General features: G+C 42.5%; 1 protein-coding gene across 2 annotated transcripts; it reads right to left on the bottom strand.

The window, feature by feature from the left end:
- Positions 1-1,247: 1,247 nt before the first annotated feature.
- Positions 1,248-19,148, bottom strand: zbtb10 (zinc finger and BTB domain containing 10). Of its 2 annotated transcripts, XM_028598419.1 has the most exons (5): positions 18,214-19,148; positions 10,787-11,819; positions 5,669-5,734; positions 3,549-3,724; positions 1,248-2,335 (listed from the first exon to the last, which is right to left on the bottom strand). In XM_028598419.1, exons 1-5 carry the CDS (start codon positions 18,886-18,888, stop codon positions 2,033-2,035), a joined length of 2,253 nt encoding a protein of 750 aa, XP_028454220.1. In that variant the 5' UTR covers positions 18,889-19,148; the 3' UTR covers positions 1,248-2,032. The 2 variants fall into 2 exon arrangements, with proteins under 2 accessions (XP_028454220.1, XP_028454221.1); XM_028598420.1 differs by lacking the exon at positions 5,669-5,734.

The raw sequence follows: 19,148 nt of genomic DNA, 5'->3' as shown, positions 1-19,148 counted from the left end.
TTCATACTGTATATTCCACTGCATATGAACAGATACTGCTGTTCCAAGGTTTTAACCCGCAAACAATCCGTGTTTCTTTAGAAAATATGTGCTTAATGAAATAACAAGGAGAAAGGAAACATCTGTGGAAAGGACAAAATTAAACAAAATATGCATCTAGGGTAAAGTGAATGATTCTGTAGCATAAAAACATTTAAAAAAATCTTAACAATTACAGACACGAGCAAGGATTTTCTACACTAAGCAAGTTTTCACCTGGCTTTTCTCATACATTATAGTTCAACAATAATTAAAAAATAACAATTTTGGTTGGACAAATAGAAATTAACAGTCTTGATTGCATTTTGGAGTCAATATATAATATTAAATAACAAAAAAAAAAAAAAAGAAGTTGCGCATTGGAAGAAAGACACAACAGTATATATAGTTCCATTCAGACCTGCTTTTTGGGGAAGCGAAGAAACAAAAGAAAATTATTTTCATGAACACAAACGTAAGTGCATGTCTATGAGGCGCCATAGAGCTTCACTTTTGTGGAACAAAGTGTTTTTCTACCTGGCAGACCTAAAAATAAAATAAAAACAAACTTACGTCAAACTAAACCGATGACATTTTGTATACCTTCTACAAATGAAAAATGGAGTTCTTTCAGACTTCAACATCACACATCATGATTTTCTGCATTTCTTTCTCCTCTCAACCAATGGTCAGTACCAAATATAATCAAACGTATACAGGTATTAATGTCCACTTAGGTCCTCAAAACATCAATGTCAATCAATGTACAAGTACTGCCGGTAGTTCTACAAAATGGTGTGTGTGTGTGTGTGTGTGTGTGTGTGTGTGTGTGTGTGTGTGTGTGTGTGTAATAAATCAAATCAAAGTTGAAAAACAATGGCAAAGCTTACCTGATAGTCGCCGTAGCACAACAGTGTTCTATAGTTTAAGCTGATTACATATGTATAACTGAGTCAGTTTAAGCTTTATGATTATAAATATCATATTTAGCCTGTAGGTCCAGTATTCTGCGACAAGCATTACAGCACCAAACGTTTCGTCATTTGGCAAAATTCAAGCTTTAAGTGAAAGTCAAATGCTTTTGTTTAATAATAATAAAGTGTTACTGTGACGCCGTGATTTGTATAAAGCTAGCAATAACATTTCCCCTTGTACTTTCGATTTTTTTTTAATTCATCTTTAAAAAAAAAAAAAAAAAACCTCACCTTGTCTTCTTTTCTTTCTTTTTTTTTTTTTTTTTTTTAAGCGTATTCAGTAGTTTTTGCTTCCTGCTAAATCTTGGTGTGCGGTCTGTTTGGCACAATACCACAGCCCTCTTAAATTAATCATAAATATGGCTGTGATACCTTAGAGTCACAAAACAGATTTTTTGGTTCCAAGATTTGTGCAGGGAAAGAATAAAATTTGAAAAGAATAATATAATATTTAGCGCATCTAAACAAGATCTACAGAGCAAGTTAAAAATCTTCCTGTGGACAATAATGCTCTTCTTCCGTGTACTTCTACAAGCACCAAGCAACATACTTTCAGATTGTGTAGAAAGCAACAGCCATTACTGTGCCTCTGCTTGCAGACAAAAACAGAAATAAAAAAAAAAAACCATTATTGATAAGACCATAATAACCTCTCTTCATAAATTAAATAATTAACATTTCGCTTTTTTTTGTTGATTGGCCTATCCCAACTCTACTACATCATCACCCTGCCCAACTCTCCCCCGAAAAACAGGAAATAAAAAAATACATCACCAAAAACCTGATTTATCATATTATTCGTCGATAGAATCTTTCTCTTGTGGGCTCTGGGCCCAGAGTTGGACACATTTTAACAATAATAAAATCTGTACATCTTGGAGTTTCCACTCTACGAAAGCTTTTTCTTTTAATCCACCTCTTTGTCATATACTTGCACAATTAAGTAACCTCAAGGTTTGATAGCACTTTGGAGTTGATTGTTTACCAGCTAGTTTTTGTATACATATATATTAAACATCAACTTTTTTTTGTTTTGTTTCTCAAGCTTGTTTGAGGTCCTCTTCCGGGGCAGCACCAGCGTTGCCCTCACCCCAATTTGATTGGTCGTTGTCATTAGGCTCCTCCCCCTCCAGGTCCTCCCCTTCCTCGCCTTCGAAGTCTTCGTCGCGAGGAAACTCCATGCCCTCCATGGCCTCTAGGCCCTCCTGAGTGGCCTGGTGCGAGTCAGCGCAGTCCGCACACACACCGTAGCGCCGCGAGCCGTGGCGGATACCAACGCTGGCTGCAAGCATGAAGATCTTCTTGCACACCATGCACTTGTATTTTTTGTCCTTCTTGTGCACCTGTGAGAGGGGGGGGGAGAGAGAGGGGGATGAGGTGAGTCAGGTTGACAGACATTTGAGAAATGCGCTTAATTGCTTTGTTGCGGAGAATTAGATGAAAAGATTGATACCACTCTCAAGTCTGTACACAAAATATGAAGCTACCACTAGCAGACAGTCAGCATAGCATAGCATACAGACTGGAAGCAGGAGATTTCACTTTTTTTGTAAGAGTTTAACAAGTAAGATATAATGTGTTAATTAGTGAACTTCGAGAGGTACTGGTATTTTTTTACCTTCAGACTAGTCTATACCACCACCTTCCGGGGATTGCTCCGTTGCTGCCGGAAATTCCGCCGGATTTCATTCTTTTCGGCCAGATGTCCTTTATCTTACACTTTTGTTGTGTTAGAATTTTAAACTCTGGTCGATTTTTGAGGACTATGGTTAACCTTTTCTCAGATCTCTGCAGGGTAAATCCAGACAGCTAGCTAGACTATCGGTCCAATCTGAGTTTTCTGTTGCACGACTAAAACAACTTTTGAACGTACACATATTCTACCAAAACAAGCTCCTTCCCGAGGCTATTTTGCAGCAGCACCATGGCTCTACCCGGTGCTTGGCGCCGCCCATGACGACCGATTGGTTAAAAGAAATGTCAATACACCACAGCACGTTTTTCTCCCATCCCGGAATGCTGTGTGGACTAGCCAGACCCTCCTCCGCAGCGCTGTGTAGGAAGGTCTGGCAATGCGAGACTACCTTCAGACAGCGTGAGGCTAGCTGTTTCCAGCGGGTTCGTGTTTAGCAAAGCTCATTGGCTGCTAATGGTAGCTTCATTTTTTTAGCATGCAAGTAAGAGTAGTATTGACCTTTTCATCTAACTCTTAGCAAGAAAGCAAATAAGCGTGTTTCCAGAAATGTCAAACTATTCCTTTAAACCCTTAAGAATATATTCTCCAAATATTAAATATGGAGCAATAAATCACAGGTATTACAGTTGCAAGGTTGGCCTTTTTCTACACAGGGAATTTGGGTATAAAAGATTGTATTCATAGCCGTAAATTTCTTCTTTTGAGAATATCTTGCTGCACTCACTGCTCCCAGACACAAATCATGAGGTGGAGTGCAAAGACGTTAGGGTGGCCAAAACTCTGTACTGTTTGGCACAAGATGTTGGATGCACATGGTGGTGTAAAAGAGTGGGGAGGATCCTGTGCACATATGGACTTACCAGGGAATGTCTCTTTACGTGCTCGCGGCGCGTGAACAGCTTGCCACAGATGTCGCAGCTGAAGGAGCGTACGCCCGAGTGGATGATCAGGTGCCTCTTGAGCGTGCGCCGGTGCTTGGCGATGTAGTTACAGTGGGGGCACTTGAGCTTATTGAGGGCTAGATGTGAGGACTCGCCTGGGTAGAGACAGAGAAAAACACAAGTATGCAGATGCAGTGAAAGGCAAGCAAGAGACAAGATTTAGTAACATCATGTTTTGGTGTACAATTACATCTTTAAAAAAACACAACCATTGTTTGTTCTTTAAATTCATACATTAAAATTTGACTGGACCGGAAGAACAAACTGGAGATGGAGGAAGACAATGACCATAAAAGCTACATTTGCATTTGTAGATCCTCTAATTAGAGTGTGTCAGGAACCAATATCCTGTTTATCAAATCACGGAGTTAGGATGCGGTTGCCATTAGAGAGAACAAGACACCACAAACTGATGAAACAAAAAAGCCCTTTAGTCAAAGTTTGTTAAACTGCAGGGATAAAAATGACTGTGGCAGCCATGTAAACTTCACAATCCAGCTCTGTCACAGTTGCTAAGTAACTGATGTTGGTCTGCGCCAGTCTGCAATGATGTTGAAGGTCTAACCATGGCAATGGTGGAAAGGATACAGATTCATATTAGCAGTGAATGTAAAGCAGCAGTACTACATGGACACAATGCAGTTTTTCGTAAGGTACTAAAGAAATCGTGCTTTTTATAAAGAGGTACAACATTTGACAGTTGTTTGTTAATATGATATCATATTAAGAAACTGTCAATTTGGAGCTACTTTACATAAATCACAATGCACAGGATTCTGGATATGTTCCATCATATGAGGAGCAACTCCTAACATCAAACACAACACCTTTATGTATCATCCATCAAGCTCGGCTATTATAATACTTAGAGCATATGGTATATACACGTGTTTTTTATTTCAGTGTCTTAAAGACAGAAATCAAGATGTCCTCACACCAGCACTGTCTGTTTAAGCAACCAAGCTACTGAGGACAGCTTGGCTTACAAATAAATAAGCAATCTATTGATTTTAAAAAGACTCCAACAGTGTCTTCAGTGGCCTTTTGTTTGAGCCAGGGGGCACACAACAGAGGCGTTGTTAGGGCAAGTTGCTAGGGGGAAGGGGGAGGAGGTTTGATGAGAAAGAGGTCACCTGTGTATTTGCCATGAATGAGTGTGTTTTATACACCTTATGGATCTGCAACAAGCGGTTTAGGCCAAAATTTTAATTTCCCTATCTGTCATTACACAAACCGAGCAGACAAAATAGGGGGTCTGAAATCAAACAAAATCTTTATTTAAGAAACACGAAACGTGCCTATTTTGTTGTTTAATTCAACAACAGTTTATAGTTTTAGCTACAACCTTGCTGGCCAATCTGACTAGAGCTGTGTCCCCCTCATGCCTTTTCAGTTTATGTCTCAACCCACAACTTCAACCGTTGCACCGATGCCGGTCAATCAAACTGTGACTCCATGGCAATTCAATTTCACAAATTGACAGCAAAGGTTTTTTTCTATTAAAGTAGTCTCAACAGCACACTCAAAAAAAAAAAACGGTTGTTTTTTTCTTACGCATGCTATCCGTTTTCTGTCATTTGAGTATAGTTCATTTTGACACTTCTGAACACACTGCATACTTACATACATAGAATTAGTGTGTAGTACGGATTTAGAATACACAGCCTTGTGTACGGTAAACAATGGCCAACACACTGGCTTCCCCGCCACCCATTTGAAGCAAATTTGTGATTATTTTTTTTGCCTATATGAATCAAACCTTTTAACTTTAACCTTTTATTCTCGTATTTTGTTAATAGACTGACATGGGGAAACGCCATAGATCATCATTTCGTGTAACAGGGTCATGCTGGTCAGCTACGCATTTGAAGGCTGGTTGATAACAAACCCTTAAAATAGAAATAGGTTGTCTGCTCGCCTTTTCAATGAGACATACTGACTGGACTGCCCACACTCATTAGAGAATATGCATTTTAGATTAAGATTTCAAGTGTCATTGAAGCAGCCTGTTCTTTTTTGTGGTAGTCACGGTGTCTTACCATTCTCCCAGGACTCCCCTTGTTGTAAGTCCTGGATGATGCTATACTGGATCTGATTGGCCAGCTCTGGGAAAGGAGGGGGGGGGACAAGAGAAGCGAGAGGGAGAAAGAGATATGAGAGGTGGTTGAGAGCCTGGAGAGGGGGGCTGCACACCTCACAACGCCTTGTGTACATAACTAACCACCCCCCGGCATGAAACAATGGACACACACACACACACACACACACACACACACACACACACACACACACACACACACACACACACACACACACACACACACACACACACACACACACACACACACACACACACACACACACACACACACACACACACACACACACACACACACACACACACACACACACACACACACACACACACACAAATTGTGTAAGCAGGGCTCCAGCAGGCAGGGGGTTAATTAGAGTTGAGCCCTTACACTGGCTCAGTTTACACTCTTTACGCTTTTGTTAGCACTTGTGTGTGAGCACCTGTGTGTGTCCGGTTCCTCCAGCATCAGCGCTTGGAGCACATTAAAGACACGCCTCTGTGTGTGTGTGTGTGTGTGTGTGTGTGTGTGTGTGTGTGTGTGTGTGTGTGTGTGTGTGTGTGTGTGTGTGTGTGTGTGTGTGTGTGTGTGTGTGTGTGTGTGTGTGTATTCTCCCTGGGTCAATATTTGGAATAGTGAGGACAGCCCCAGTGCATTAGAGTGGATTAGGGAGGGAAGGGACTGCCCTTCGCAGGCATTGGGGAAGTTGTGCGTGGGTGTGCGTTCGTGTGCACACTTCAACAGAGACTAGTGTGTATGCAAATCCATTTCACCTGCTGTGTGTCTGTGTGCAGCAGGCACCCTTTAAACAATCCAAACAGTTTTCTGGAAAAGACCCAAGATTTTTTGGCCACAAGTGTTGGCTGTGGGCTCAGCAAGGTAAGAGCAGACAGCAATGGCAAAGTACTTGTATCGTTGAAACCAGCCTTCACTTTCAACTGTTATTTCCCACACAACACTAGCATTCCTGTGACTCTGTAGACTGTCTACCTCCTATTGCTTAAGACATTTTCTTCCAGCAAAATGCTATATATTTGATGGTTCAAGCCTCTCAAATGCAAAACTGTTCCTCTTTGATTGGTTTTATAAAATTGTAAACTGAATAGGTCTGGATTTTGGACTGTTGGTCAGACAAACAAAGACATCGGCAACACCGCAAATTCTAGGCAATTGTGACAGGCTGTTTTCTGGCAATTGAAAGACTACATTAATCAAGTTTACAGTAGATAAAACGATAAAGACATTGTTAGTTATAGCCCTGAACATTTTATTTGTTGAACAACCCTTAAAAAAAAAAAAAAAAAAAAAAAAAAAAAAAAAAACGACAAGCACACATTTTAAAATGGAAGACATAAAGACACAAAACTGCAGAAAGACTACCATCATTTAGGCTACTATGTTTCCATCCTTGGAGCATGATCACAAACTGAAACAAAATGAAACCCAAATGAGTGACATCACTGTGGGGAACTGGGACAGATAACATTGGTGGATGACTGCTCATAGGCTCGGACAGAAATATGCAAGCCAGCAACGACTAATCGTGCAAGAGGACGGTCTAATTTCAGAGCGAGCATCTCACAACCAAAAGATGACGTTTTGGTTCCAAGTTGTGTCCGCGAGCAAAGCCATAAACCCTTCCTTCTGCATGTAGTGTGTGTTATAGAATAATCTCATAACCCACAGTAGACATGGCTAATAGTTGTACACACAATTTTTTTGCTTTGTAAAGCAATATTTCAGTAAAGCGTAACTAGTAGGGCTGGGCGATATGGAGGAAATCAAATATCACGATATTTTTTACCAAATACCTCGATATCGATACCTTAACAATATTGCAGTGCTTTCACAAAATATTTACACAATGAGATTTTTGATAAATAATCATCAGTAATGTGGATATAATGACTAAGTGGGTAAAGGCAAATAATAGAACAGTTACAACAGTTTGGTAAGAAAATGACATCACTTTACTGTAATGCAGCCTTTAAAACCAGGACAAGACACTTATGCCATATTACGATATCCAAAATCTAAGACGATATCTAGTCTCATATCACGATATAGATATAATACAGATATATTGCCAGCTCTAGTTACTAGCATTTTAGACATGTGTCACACATGTGCAGATTGAGTCACAACAAATGAGCACTGTATGCAACACAAGACTAATCAAGCCTTGACAGCAGAGAGAGGCTGTGGGAACAAACCGAAAGCTTTGGCGAATGACTTTTGGTTCATAAATGGTACTTTACCATCTTTTCATGTCCGTTCACGGAGCTATGAAGTGAAAAATGGCATTAAAAAATAGTTGGGTGCTCTGACGCTAAATGTACAGTAGACTCCATGACACAGCAGCTTTCGACCAAGAAGTACTTGCTGAATATTACACACACACCACTGGATCCCAAAACCTGGAGGTAGGGCTAAAAAGCTTTAACCGTGTGGAGAGAAATATGACTACAATATTGTAGAAAATTATTAATAATAGATTCTTTATTAAGCAACTTTAATGTAACCCATGGACTCTTTACCTGCAGAAAACAAGCATAAACCTATGTCAACTATAAAGCTTGGTTCAAAAGATTTAAAAAACAAACAAAAATCCTGACAGATCTAATTTACATGTGGCTCTCCTTTCTGTTTTCTTCTCTGTCTGTCTCACCCTCTCTTAACAGATGGATGAAGTAATCATTGTTAAAGACCCACAGTCAGTCCACAACACTTCTGAACTAAAATGCATCACAGAGCATTTTGGAAACACTCCTCTTAAAAGGGAACCATAAAACAGTTTGGAAAACACTTTTCTTACATTGGAAATCGATAAACGCTCTATATGTACAAGGCCCGGCCACTGATAAACACACAGAAATGAATGCAACTTCCCAATTTCAAATTTAACTACGCCAACTGTTCATTTAGCTAAAAAAAAAAAAAAAAAAAAAAAAAAAAAAAAAAAAGACCTCCTCTCACACCGACAACAAACGGCATCAGGATAATGTGTTGCCCGTTTCTGCTTCAAATTCTCTGGATATCCCCTCTCACACGTTAAACAATAAAGAGACATCTTTACAATTAAAAGCCCATACAGAGACAACATATTCACAGATCTATATTTAAACTGTTAACATACACACAGAGTATACTGTATGAATGTTGAACACAAAACTATCATTTAAGGGTAAACAGTTGCCTTGCAAACTTTTACTGTCATTAATGAGTACTTGAAGTCTTAACCATATCTTTATTTGGAAACGTAGTATACATTAAGTAGAGATATGGAGCTAAACAACAAAGATACATGAAGAAAAGAGTCAGCACACATGCAGACAAACTCAGTCTTTAAGTGAGCTTCTCTCTAGGATATTACAACACCCTGGATCACTTTGTGCACACATTAAGAAGAGCCATAGGAGGAGTTGGAGGCACTAAGAGCATTCAAGTGCATTTAGGGAGGCCTAGGGGAAGAGATGTTTCCCCTGCTTTCTTCATTTTCCTGCATTAGGGAGGGCTCCTCTCCCTCTCTCATGCACACAAAATGTAGTTTTCTCTCTCTCTTTCTACACACACGTGCCTCACATCCCCCCCTCCATACCACTTCACTTAATATGTGATATAATTATGGTTACATGGAGTGCCAAGCTTAATGGGGCCAACAGAAGGAGAAGGCTGCAGCTGAAAGAAGAGATTACTAAGAGCGCTACACTGTATGTGGACCGGATGGATGGAGCGATGGATAGATTAAGAGACAGAAAGGGGAAGGTATCAAAGGGTAAAGAGAAAGGGAGAAGATGAAAGTTTTATCAAGCGAGATTGAAAAATTGATTGAACGGGCGAAAATTCATAGGGATTTAACGTTGTTGCCGACCACAGCATATAGCGTGTTTTTTTAGGATAGTTAATTCTCTCTCTCCAACTCACTTTAAATAGTGACATTTCATTATTTTCCTCCATAAAACATAGCATACTGATCTGAACCATTACATTGCTTCAAAGTCATTGAATTAGATAAAACCCCTTATCTTCTCTTTAAAACAAGTCTCAGCAGCAATGTGGGAACACAAAGCACTCCAGGTGGGCGTAACTTTCACAAGCCCCTTGCTCTGGAGTGATTAGAGGAGATCATGGCTGGGAGTGACTCACTTATTGGCTGTGCACAGCAGGTTAAAAGCTTGAAAAGCAAATATCCTGTTAGGTTTCACAGCAGGACACTGGTGGAAAGCTGAAAATCCATACTTTTTGCGATCAATAATTTGATCATGTAAACTAGCGATCATGCCTGCATTTCCCATTGCAGGCGGCCACAGCTTAGCTTATTCGCATTGAATAGGTGATCATCTGTGTGACCAGATTAAATACGTCACTATATGGTGACAGATCATTCATATAAATGAGGCAATGCTGCCCCCCAAGTAATGAAAGTGCTAATATCCAGTACTAAAATTTTGCAAAGGTTGGAAGACCACAAAAAGAGGATCAAATACTGAAGCCATGTGACCTATCAGGGTTATCCTCTTCAGCCCCACTGACCCCCTGGTGGGTTAATCATTACAAATGCATGGTGTGGGGACAAGTATTGTTCAGACCTACAGAATTTCACTTTAAATACTTATGACGTCTATTGTAAATTCCAACTTTTTAAAAGGCTGATAATTTATTCTGCATTTCTCTCACATTATTGCGATTCCTTTAGGATCTTCTGGCCAATGAAGAATTTCAGATGAACGCTCTAAACTGGTGCATAAAATGCAATACAGAGGCCCCTGATTATTGGGTCTTAACAGAGCGATCCATATATTGTGTAGGAAAATGTTTATTTCGATATCATACATGCAGATTTTACATCCAAGTGATTATATGTCACAGAAGAAATTCTGCATGCACCTCTCTACCTTAAAAATGGAGCCGCTTCCTTTTACTTACAGTGAGTATACAGTGTGACTAATAGGAATAAGAAATTCATGAGTTAACAGTGAAAGCTATTCATATATTATAGGGGGAAGGACTGGGGGTGGCAAGTGTGTGAAGTGTGTTTAGAGGTACAAATGTGTGTCATACCAGCATTTTCGGAGAGGGAGGAGAAGTCCTCTCTGGGGTAGGAGGCCGAGGGCTGGATGAACATCCCCTCGTCAAATCCCTCTTCAGGCTCTGGTGGAAAGTTGTACACAAAACGCCGCGTGGTGGTCTGTTTTTTCCTCCGGCCGCTTCCTGCCGCAGCATCCCGTGCTTCTCGCTTTATTGCTGCGGGTGCTGCTGCAGCGCCACCTGTGGCTGGCTCGTTCCAGACGAATACCTGCACCTGGCCACTCGCCGACCGCGTTTCATTGGTCTCTGCTGAATCAGACGAGTTGTCGTTGTGGTGGGTCCAGTTACCAGAGGCTCCTGGGGTCACCAGGGCACAGCCCGCACCCCCAACCACTGTCACCTCTATATCGCTGGTCTCCTCCTTCACCCTGCCACCTTCGTCTTCTTCCTCCATTGCTTCCTTTCCTTGATTGTTGCTGGCCTTGATCGACAGCTTTGACAGGATGCTTGTGGCCCAGAAGTTGCTCGGCTTGCGGTCCAGGCCCCTCGGCCCCTCTTTGGACACCATCTGCCTCTTGTTGTAGTCCACCACCACTGAATCCGGAGCCTCCTGCTTGATGCTGATATTCAGGGCATCCTTTATAAAAGCCCTACATGAATGTACAACCTCGGTCATCTGGAGGTAACTAGCAACAGACATCACCTCAATCGCATTTTGGCTTGTGAGCAGCAGATTCCCAGAGTAGAGAAAGTCGAGGAGAACCGAGAAGCCCTGCACAGCAGCAACATCCAGGTGTGTGACCGTGGCCTGGTCCTGGTCCTCGCTCTTGGTCAGACAGTAGAGGGTTTTGAAATAGCGGCTGCCCGCCACCAGGATGTTCTTGTGTGCACGGAACACCTGGCCCGAGACGACTATGTTGACGTCACAGAGGATGCCACTTTTGCGTTGCTTGTCCAGCTCCTGGAGAAGCTGGTAACAGTAGGAGTTCTCATTGGGCTTGTTGCGGTAGTCTTCCTCTGAGCAGTTAGTGGAGGGGCTGGTGTTTCCTGAGGGCCTCATTGTCTCCTTTATGTGTAAGAGAAGAAGAAAAATTACTTAAGATTTGTGTTCTCACAAGTAATATGCAAAAGCAAGGTCCAGTGCAGGTAAACTTCCTGTAACTTTGTCTCTACAATAAATACCCATAGACATACACCCTCGGGGTTTGCACCTGCCCTAGGGGTATAACAGGTTCAACAGGTTTCAGTCACAGAGGAGGTGGAAAAGAGGCAATGAAAGGCGTGTTACTTTAAGGCTGGGTAGTATTACCTCGCCCCATAATCAATTATTTTTGACCATTAAACTTCCACGAGTCCTAACACAAAACATAACATGCTAGGTACAACGATAGATTAATAAACCCTAAAATACATTAATTTAACATAAAACAGGGAAAAGTATTTTCCTTTTGTAGTAATGCAGAAGTAGAAAGCCATACCATATATTGTACAATTACATTTTATTAAACTGCGATGTTCAGTGCTTTCCACAAGCCATTGTAATTAGTTGATTTGCTGGAGACTTTCCAAAAAGGTGGCTCTGCTATTTATATTTTAATTAGTCTAATAATTTCCCACATTTTCCAAAATGCATTTCAACAACCCCAGAGAATGTGTCCAAACTTAGACAAAGAGAGCACAGCTATAGTAATAGTAGAATGAACATTTTCAGTCAATCAAATGTTTAAACCACAACAGTGACGCCTCTTACTCAAAAGACAAAATATCTTGTAGCTGTGCTTCACTCAGTGGAAAAATTGGCATCACAATGTCTTGGTTTTTGAAAAAGACAGATATTTTGTCATGACTAATTAATACATTAGTACTCATTCAAGATTCAACATTTTACACACATTTACAGTAGCTGCTGTACAATAAAATGATCTTTCTTTACTTGGATACTAGATGTAAAAACGGGCCGTAATTAGACCTGGAGAAGGGCCGACAAGTGTCCAAAGCAGGACACAACGAGGCTGTAGGATGGGAGGGGAACTGGCAGAAGCATAGAACTACCCTGTAACAGCCAAACTCCCCCTTCCCTGCTCCCCCTTAACAGGGCAAAGGGCCAGCCTGGTACGGAGCAGACAAGAGGTGGAGTTTACACATGAGTATGCATTCACTTACATATGCACATAGACAGAATACACAGCCCAATACAAAACCAAAATGCATGTACACACCCTGCATGTGTAGAACTCTACATTACAGTTTTACACACACACACACACACACACACACACACACACACACACACACACACACACACACACACACACACACACACACACACACACACACACACACACACACACACACACACACACACACACACACACACACACACACACACACACACACACACACACACACACACACACACACACACACACACACACACACACACACACACACACACACACACACATATATCTACGGATCATTTTGGAATTGCACAGCAGATGTCCTAATCCAGAATAATTCACATTGCTAGAGCTGTGCACTTTTGCCCCCGCCCACCACCATCTCTGCTGCGCACACATGCATGTACACACACACAGACAACAAACCACACAGAAACCAAGCTGCCTACACATACACACAGCTGGGGTTTCAGCTCGAGTAATTCAGATTAAATCCATTTCTCTGAGGTCCCCACACCCAGCCCCCACCCCTACTCCCTCCACACTGCAGCACTTGTCCAGGGCAGCCTGGGCACACAGGATAGTATAGGGGGGCTTATCATCCTCTGTCACAGCTGGAGGGGAGAGATGAAGAGAGATGGGATGGAATGAAATCAGAGTCAAAATGAGGGAGAGATAGAGAAGGGGGGGGGGACGTGGATGTACTTTGCAGGCTAGAAGAAATAAAAGGACAAAAAATAATAGATGACAAGAGAGCAGAATTGTACAGTTCAGATAGAGGAAAAAAGTAGAATCACAGCTATATAAAAAAAAGTGTGAAAAGAAGATGAGAAATGGTTTGAGCATAAAAGAGAAAGGCCTAATAACACACGCACAAAGAAAACGAGTGAGCATGAGGCAGAGATTGAGAGAGCGAGACCTTGAGCCTCAAGAAAAAGGGCGGAGGAGAAAATGTGGAGCAGAGGGGGACGGAAAGCCAGCGCAATTGAGAGTTGGGTCACCCCATTTTAGCCTTCACAATAGCCTGTGTTCTCCCTGAGGCTCATTGTCCACTCACTGTAGGCCTTTGTGAAAGGTTTCGGCACTCACTCTCTTATTACACAGCATCTCCCACTCGCAAGCAAAGAAAGGAGCCGGAGTGCGTGTGGGTGAACCGAAGAGGATGGGGAGAGAGGAGAAAAAAAATATATTCCATGGTATACACATTAAAGCCTCTGCAGGGGCATGGTCATCATGTTCAGTACTGTTGTGGAATATATTGGTGTGGTGAAGGGCAGGAGTGCCATCACAACAAGGGGTGTTGGATATGCATCCAAGTTAGATTGCATACAGTTGTTTCTGCTTTGTTTTTGTCCAGTGCTCTCCTCTTTTGATAGGTCTAGACCAAACAAGCTTTCAACTTGCTGGGCTAACCGGAAGATGAACATATTTACAGTCAGAAGACGGTGAGGGTTGGACAGAAAAAAAGAGCCAATATGTTAGAAATGCTGTAAATAAACAAGCGCTCTCAGACTCCTAGTACCTGGGAATTTGTTGACCCATTTTATCATATCGAGTAACTGGCCATCCCAACCCAAAACCCCATGACTACTCACAGCTTTTATCTATCACAAATAGCAAGATTGGTAAGAGTTGCCTGGCAGTTCTGATATTAGAGTGTGTGTGTGTACTTATTGGAGTCAGACTAGGACAGCCTGGTACTGGATAAGTTGCTCCATACTGGCCTCAGCAGCAGCAGCATCATCATCATCATCTCTCCAGATGTGCCACGTGTGAGCTGGGAGCTTAGAGAAGCAGCAGACCAACCCTGCACTGCAGATGCTGGAGGCAAAACCAGCCTGAGCCAAGAGAGAATGTGGGGACAATATCAACCTCTCTGAGTTGTGATGTGGCTAGGTTTTTATTTGAGCCAGAGATGGCAGGGGTGGAAGAATGAGAGTGCAAGAGAATCCAAGAGGGCGCTGGGAAAGAAAGATCCTTTGATCTAGGTCTAACATGGATGCTTTAAAATCTACAGTGAATGGCAAATAAGAACTGATTTACAGGTGGATTAAACAAACCAAGATGGTCATAAATCCACACTTATTGAAGCACCGGCCTCAGTCATACACACCTCTAACAGATTATGGGCACTGTCCTGATGCAACATAATGACCCACTGTAGCCAGTTTTAGTTTACCTTTTACGCACAAGTTTGCCCTCATCCCCTGACTTGTCTACCCCCACCACCATCAATCCAGTCCCATGACCAGCCCAGCCCTGAGGCCATCTTCACCGGTCCTTTCCTAACTCCCTACATCTACTGTATCCTTCCCTCAACCCCCCTCCTCACCCAACCCGTCTGTCCCCAGATGCTAGAACAATACTGCAGTGTGCGTTTGGCCCAAGGTGTGGGAGTGCTGCAACGAGTGTCTCCCGGCCTCCTAACAATGCCCTGACAGAGGAGGCAGAGATTTTGGGGGGCAGAGTCACTGACGTATTCAACAAGAAGAATTCTCCCTCTGGCTCCACCTCACCCCATTCCACTGACCTGTGGCCCCCAATAAACCACCCATCTATTTGGCAGACACCAGACCGCAAAGGGTGGGTCCCCTTTCCCATTGGGGGAGACTCCCTCTCAACAATGAGTGTGGTGTTTGTCTCAACTAAAATGAGGAGGTGAAATGACTTGTGTAGGTCCCGCATATCTGAAATTCCCCCCTGGGAATTACATTTTATTTCATAGGGACGATCCAATTTAAACTGTTCCAATACAGAGCAGTTTATAGCTATTGTTAATTTTCAACTCTCGTCCCTAGCTGGGCTCTTTACATGTACAGCTTTCAGTATTAGTTATATTAAACTAAGTTGTAGAATAGAATCTCCTTACGTGATGACAACATATGATTAGTCCTACAAATACCAATGTGGGTTTAACACCGAACCTTTTACCAATTTGTGTACAAAGGAAAAAACAGTTACTAGAAAAGAAAATTGACTTGTATTCATATAGGTCCTAGATATGTGATCTCATATTTAATCTAAAAGGAAACAATGGCCTACTTTTGCCTCATGTTAACCTTTTACCAGAGAGCATAGGGAACAATCTGAGCACAAGACAGCGTCTAGAGAATTAAGGACAACGGCCCCCTTCTCCAAGGAGACCCACATTTACCACAGCTGCCCTGGTGTGCTAGGGCTAATCGAGTTAGCTTTAACGAATGCAGCAGAGGCCTGACTAACGTCAGGAATGGGTGAATAGAACAAGACGTTGCCTCATAACACCATAATTCCCCTTTAATGTACTGCTTCACAATGCCACCTTGCTTAACATTCACTGCTGCTCATTATTTCAACAGTACTGCATATATGAAGAGCATTAAAGTTTTATTCAAAAGGTAGTGATAAGAGAAAAATCTTATCTGAGGAACATCAAAACCACAAAAAATAATTCAATAAAATATGAATTGAATCATTTCCAATAATGCAGCACTGGGACCTATCGTCCCAGCTCTATTCTACATGTGGAAATGGCCAGGATAACGTCTCAGTATAGTGTATGGGGTCCCTGTTGCTAAGGAAAAGCCCCACCAAGCCCCTAATCCACCCTTACTGCCCTCATTACCAATTAGAGATGTGTATAAGAGTGGATCACTTTAAGTCATTCTGATTAGTGATTGCATGTGCAAAGGAAGTAACTAAATATAGTAGTGCAATCCTCTTCGCTTACAAATTAGAGTCAAATAGCAGCCCGGTCTTAATTCCTATGACAGCCCAGACCATTGTCAGAAAAGGAGGTTGGGTGTGGAAATGTACAAGGAAGAGAAAGTAACATTACATTATTTTCAGAATAGGATTGATGAGAGAAATGCCCTTTGACACTAGATTGTTGGGGTAAATATGCACTCCCTGTTTTTATGAGGTCTCTGAAGGAGTAGAAATGTTGTCTAGACTGCAATAAAAATAATGAACCAATAAAAATACCTTGTGCGTGTCAATAAAGACATACTTTACTAAAGTGGCTTGGTTGTTTTGGATTATAAGCATTCAATATACGGATACTGTCACCAACTTTATACCTACCTCAAGCTTAGGCTAACCATATGGTCTATATATGCCAATCACATTAAGAGGTGCAACATTCCAATATGGTTTCACTGTTGTGAATACAGAATGAGGCCTTAAATCATAAAAAAATATGCCCCAATGGTATAACATTAGCACCCATTAATCCAGAAATACGTTCATGACAGGGTCAGGTGATGCCATGTCTTTCTATTAACTGACGTCTATTTCACTCATGCATGCCGATTCAAATGGGCCAGGCCAGCTTTCATGCTCCAAGCAACGTTATTTACTCTCCTGCTCTTGTCCAGCCCTGCAAGTGACACCATCTATGGATTTTGGGGGGTCATTCTAGCACAATGCCTCTAATTTAGCTCCCCAAAGGGAGGAGGAGGTGGAGGAGGAAGAAATGCGGCAGAGGTCACCCGGGACTGCGAGCCAGCAGAACTGCATGATGAGAGAAAGGAGGAGGGGGGTTGGGTAGGGGTGCGGTTCCCCAAAGGCAGCTAGGGTCGAGCCCTTGCCATTGTGTGACCTCTAGCAAGCTAGCAATCAAGACAGCTGCTGATGCAAAAAAATTTGAAAAAAAAAAAAAAAAAAAAAAAAAAAAGGGTTGCTGTACAGTGTGCATAACAAAAGTATTCTACAACACCAACACTGTCCATTAGTTGTTAATACTTTATAAGCAGTTCAAAATGGTTAAAAGTTATTTGTAACATACAATGAATCATTCATTCTAAAAAGGAACAGCCTCCGATGTGATAGCTAGCAGGTGTCATACTGGAGCAGGTCTGTGCGTGTAACTTGACTGATGAGTGGGAAGACACATTTTGGACGTTAACTGAATCGGAGAGATTCGTGTCACTCGCGCTGAAAAGTGGTTCAGTGTGTTTTGCCATTAAGTCCTAGTTAGTCGACACTAGCCTCGCTAGGGGCTTTCCACCACCGTCACTGCCCATCTACCTCCGGCTACAGCAGAGCTGCAAGCGGCTGGTTGGCTAGGCTAGTTGTTAGCTCAAGTTAGCAGGCTGGTGCTAGCTAATCAGCCTGGAGAAGGGATTGTGAAGCTTAGCTAGGTAATAGCCTATTTTCACCGTCGTTATGTGTTAGAAGTTGTAGAAACTGTCGTTATTAATGACAAACAAGACCGGTGACATGGTATGACAATTGTGTGACAGCTATTTCATGTTACGTCGGTAACAAAGCGAAAACTTCATGCACTTGAGCTAAGGTTACCTGTTTGGTGGGGTCATTTCTCCCGTGCTCAGAAGACAGGTGATGTCTCAGCAGCAAGGCCCGTTTGTAGCTGCGACTGCCTTTGACAAGCTCGTCGCTGTTTTTAGTGGCAATGTTGTGACACCAAGAACAGGACATAAGTCCCGTCTCCTGGCAAAATTTTAACCATGGAAATTCTTGCAACCACGAAGCATGGAATAACGAGTGTTTCTGAAGCAACGTCTGCGGTCTCATCTCTACTCCAGATTTCCTGGATCCAGGCTCGCCCCCAGTCAAACCGCTTCCCGACTCCTGGCCGTCAGCGTTGCTGGGACCGTTCCCCTCTGTCAAGCTATTCCCCTCCCTGGACCCGTCCTCCCCTTCCACCGAAGCGACACCATCGTCGCCGTCCCCAGCTGCACAGCTGCCCTCTTCCGGGTCCTCTTCTTCCTCCGCCTCGGGTTCCGTGCTATCGCTGACAGACCCAGCGCTCTCCACTCTCTTCTGCGATGATCCTTTAGCCCCCAGATCCCCGTCCTCCTCTTGATCCGGCCTGTTCCCGTTAAAATGTCGGTCTTGACAGGCCGGGGCCTCCCAGCTGTTACAGTTCCCCCCACCGATACCGCTGGAACCCGTAAACCCAGCTAATCCACCTCCTCGGAAAGCCAGCGACCTGCGGTTTCTCTCACCGGACATTTTTCTTAATATATATTAGAATCTTCACTTTCTCGACAGTATCACTCTCCGACAAAATAATATATTTGAACGATGTATTTTCCGAAAGAGATGGACCGTCGTCGTTCCTTTTCTCCGCTTTGGCCCTCCCGGTGAGAGTATCTAGGTTATGCGGAAATAAATAAAGGTTTTAAACGCATAATGAATTTCAGGGTTCTCGCTGCGTCCGCGCAGGCCCCGCAGAGGTCGAATGGCAACGACTTTCCTCCCCACAATGCACC

The sequence above is a fragment of the Perca flavescens genome, chromosome 14 (assembly GCF_004354835.1).
Source record: "Perca flavescens isolate YP-PL-M2 chromosome 14, PFLA_1.0, whole genome shotgun sequence".
Classification (NCBI taxonomy): Eukaryota; Metazoa; Chordata; class Actinopteri; order Perciformes; family Percidae; genus Perca; species Perca flavescens.
Note: the sequence above shows the minus strand (reverse complement) of the source record. Positions and strands in the feature narration are given on the sequence as shown.

What these genes read in the sequence shown, in the direction of transcription:
- zbtb10 (XM_028598419.1), bottom strand. Translation starts at nt 18,888, where the DNA reads ATGTCCGGTGAGAGAAACCGCAGGTCGCTGGCTTTCCGAGGAGGTGGA. An exon ending in AGGGGAGTCCTGGGAGAATG is followed by an intron (nt 3,725 to 5,668) that starts GTAAGACACCGT and finishes GTCTCTACCCAG; the next exon opens with GCGAGTCCTCACATCTAGCC. An exon ending in ACGTAAAGAGACATTCCCTG is followed by an intron (nt 2,336 to 3,548) that starts GTAAGTCCATAT and finishes CCCCTCTCACAG; the next exon opens with GTGCACAAGAAGGACAAAAA.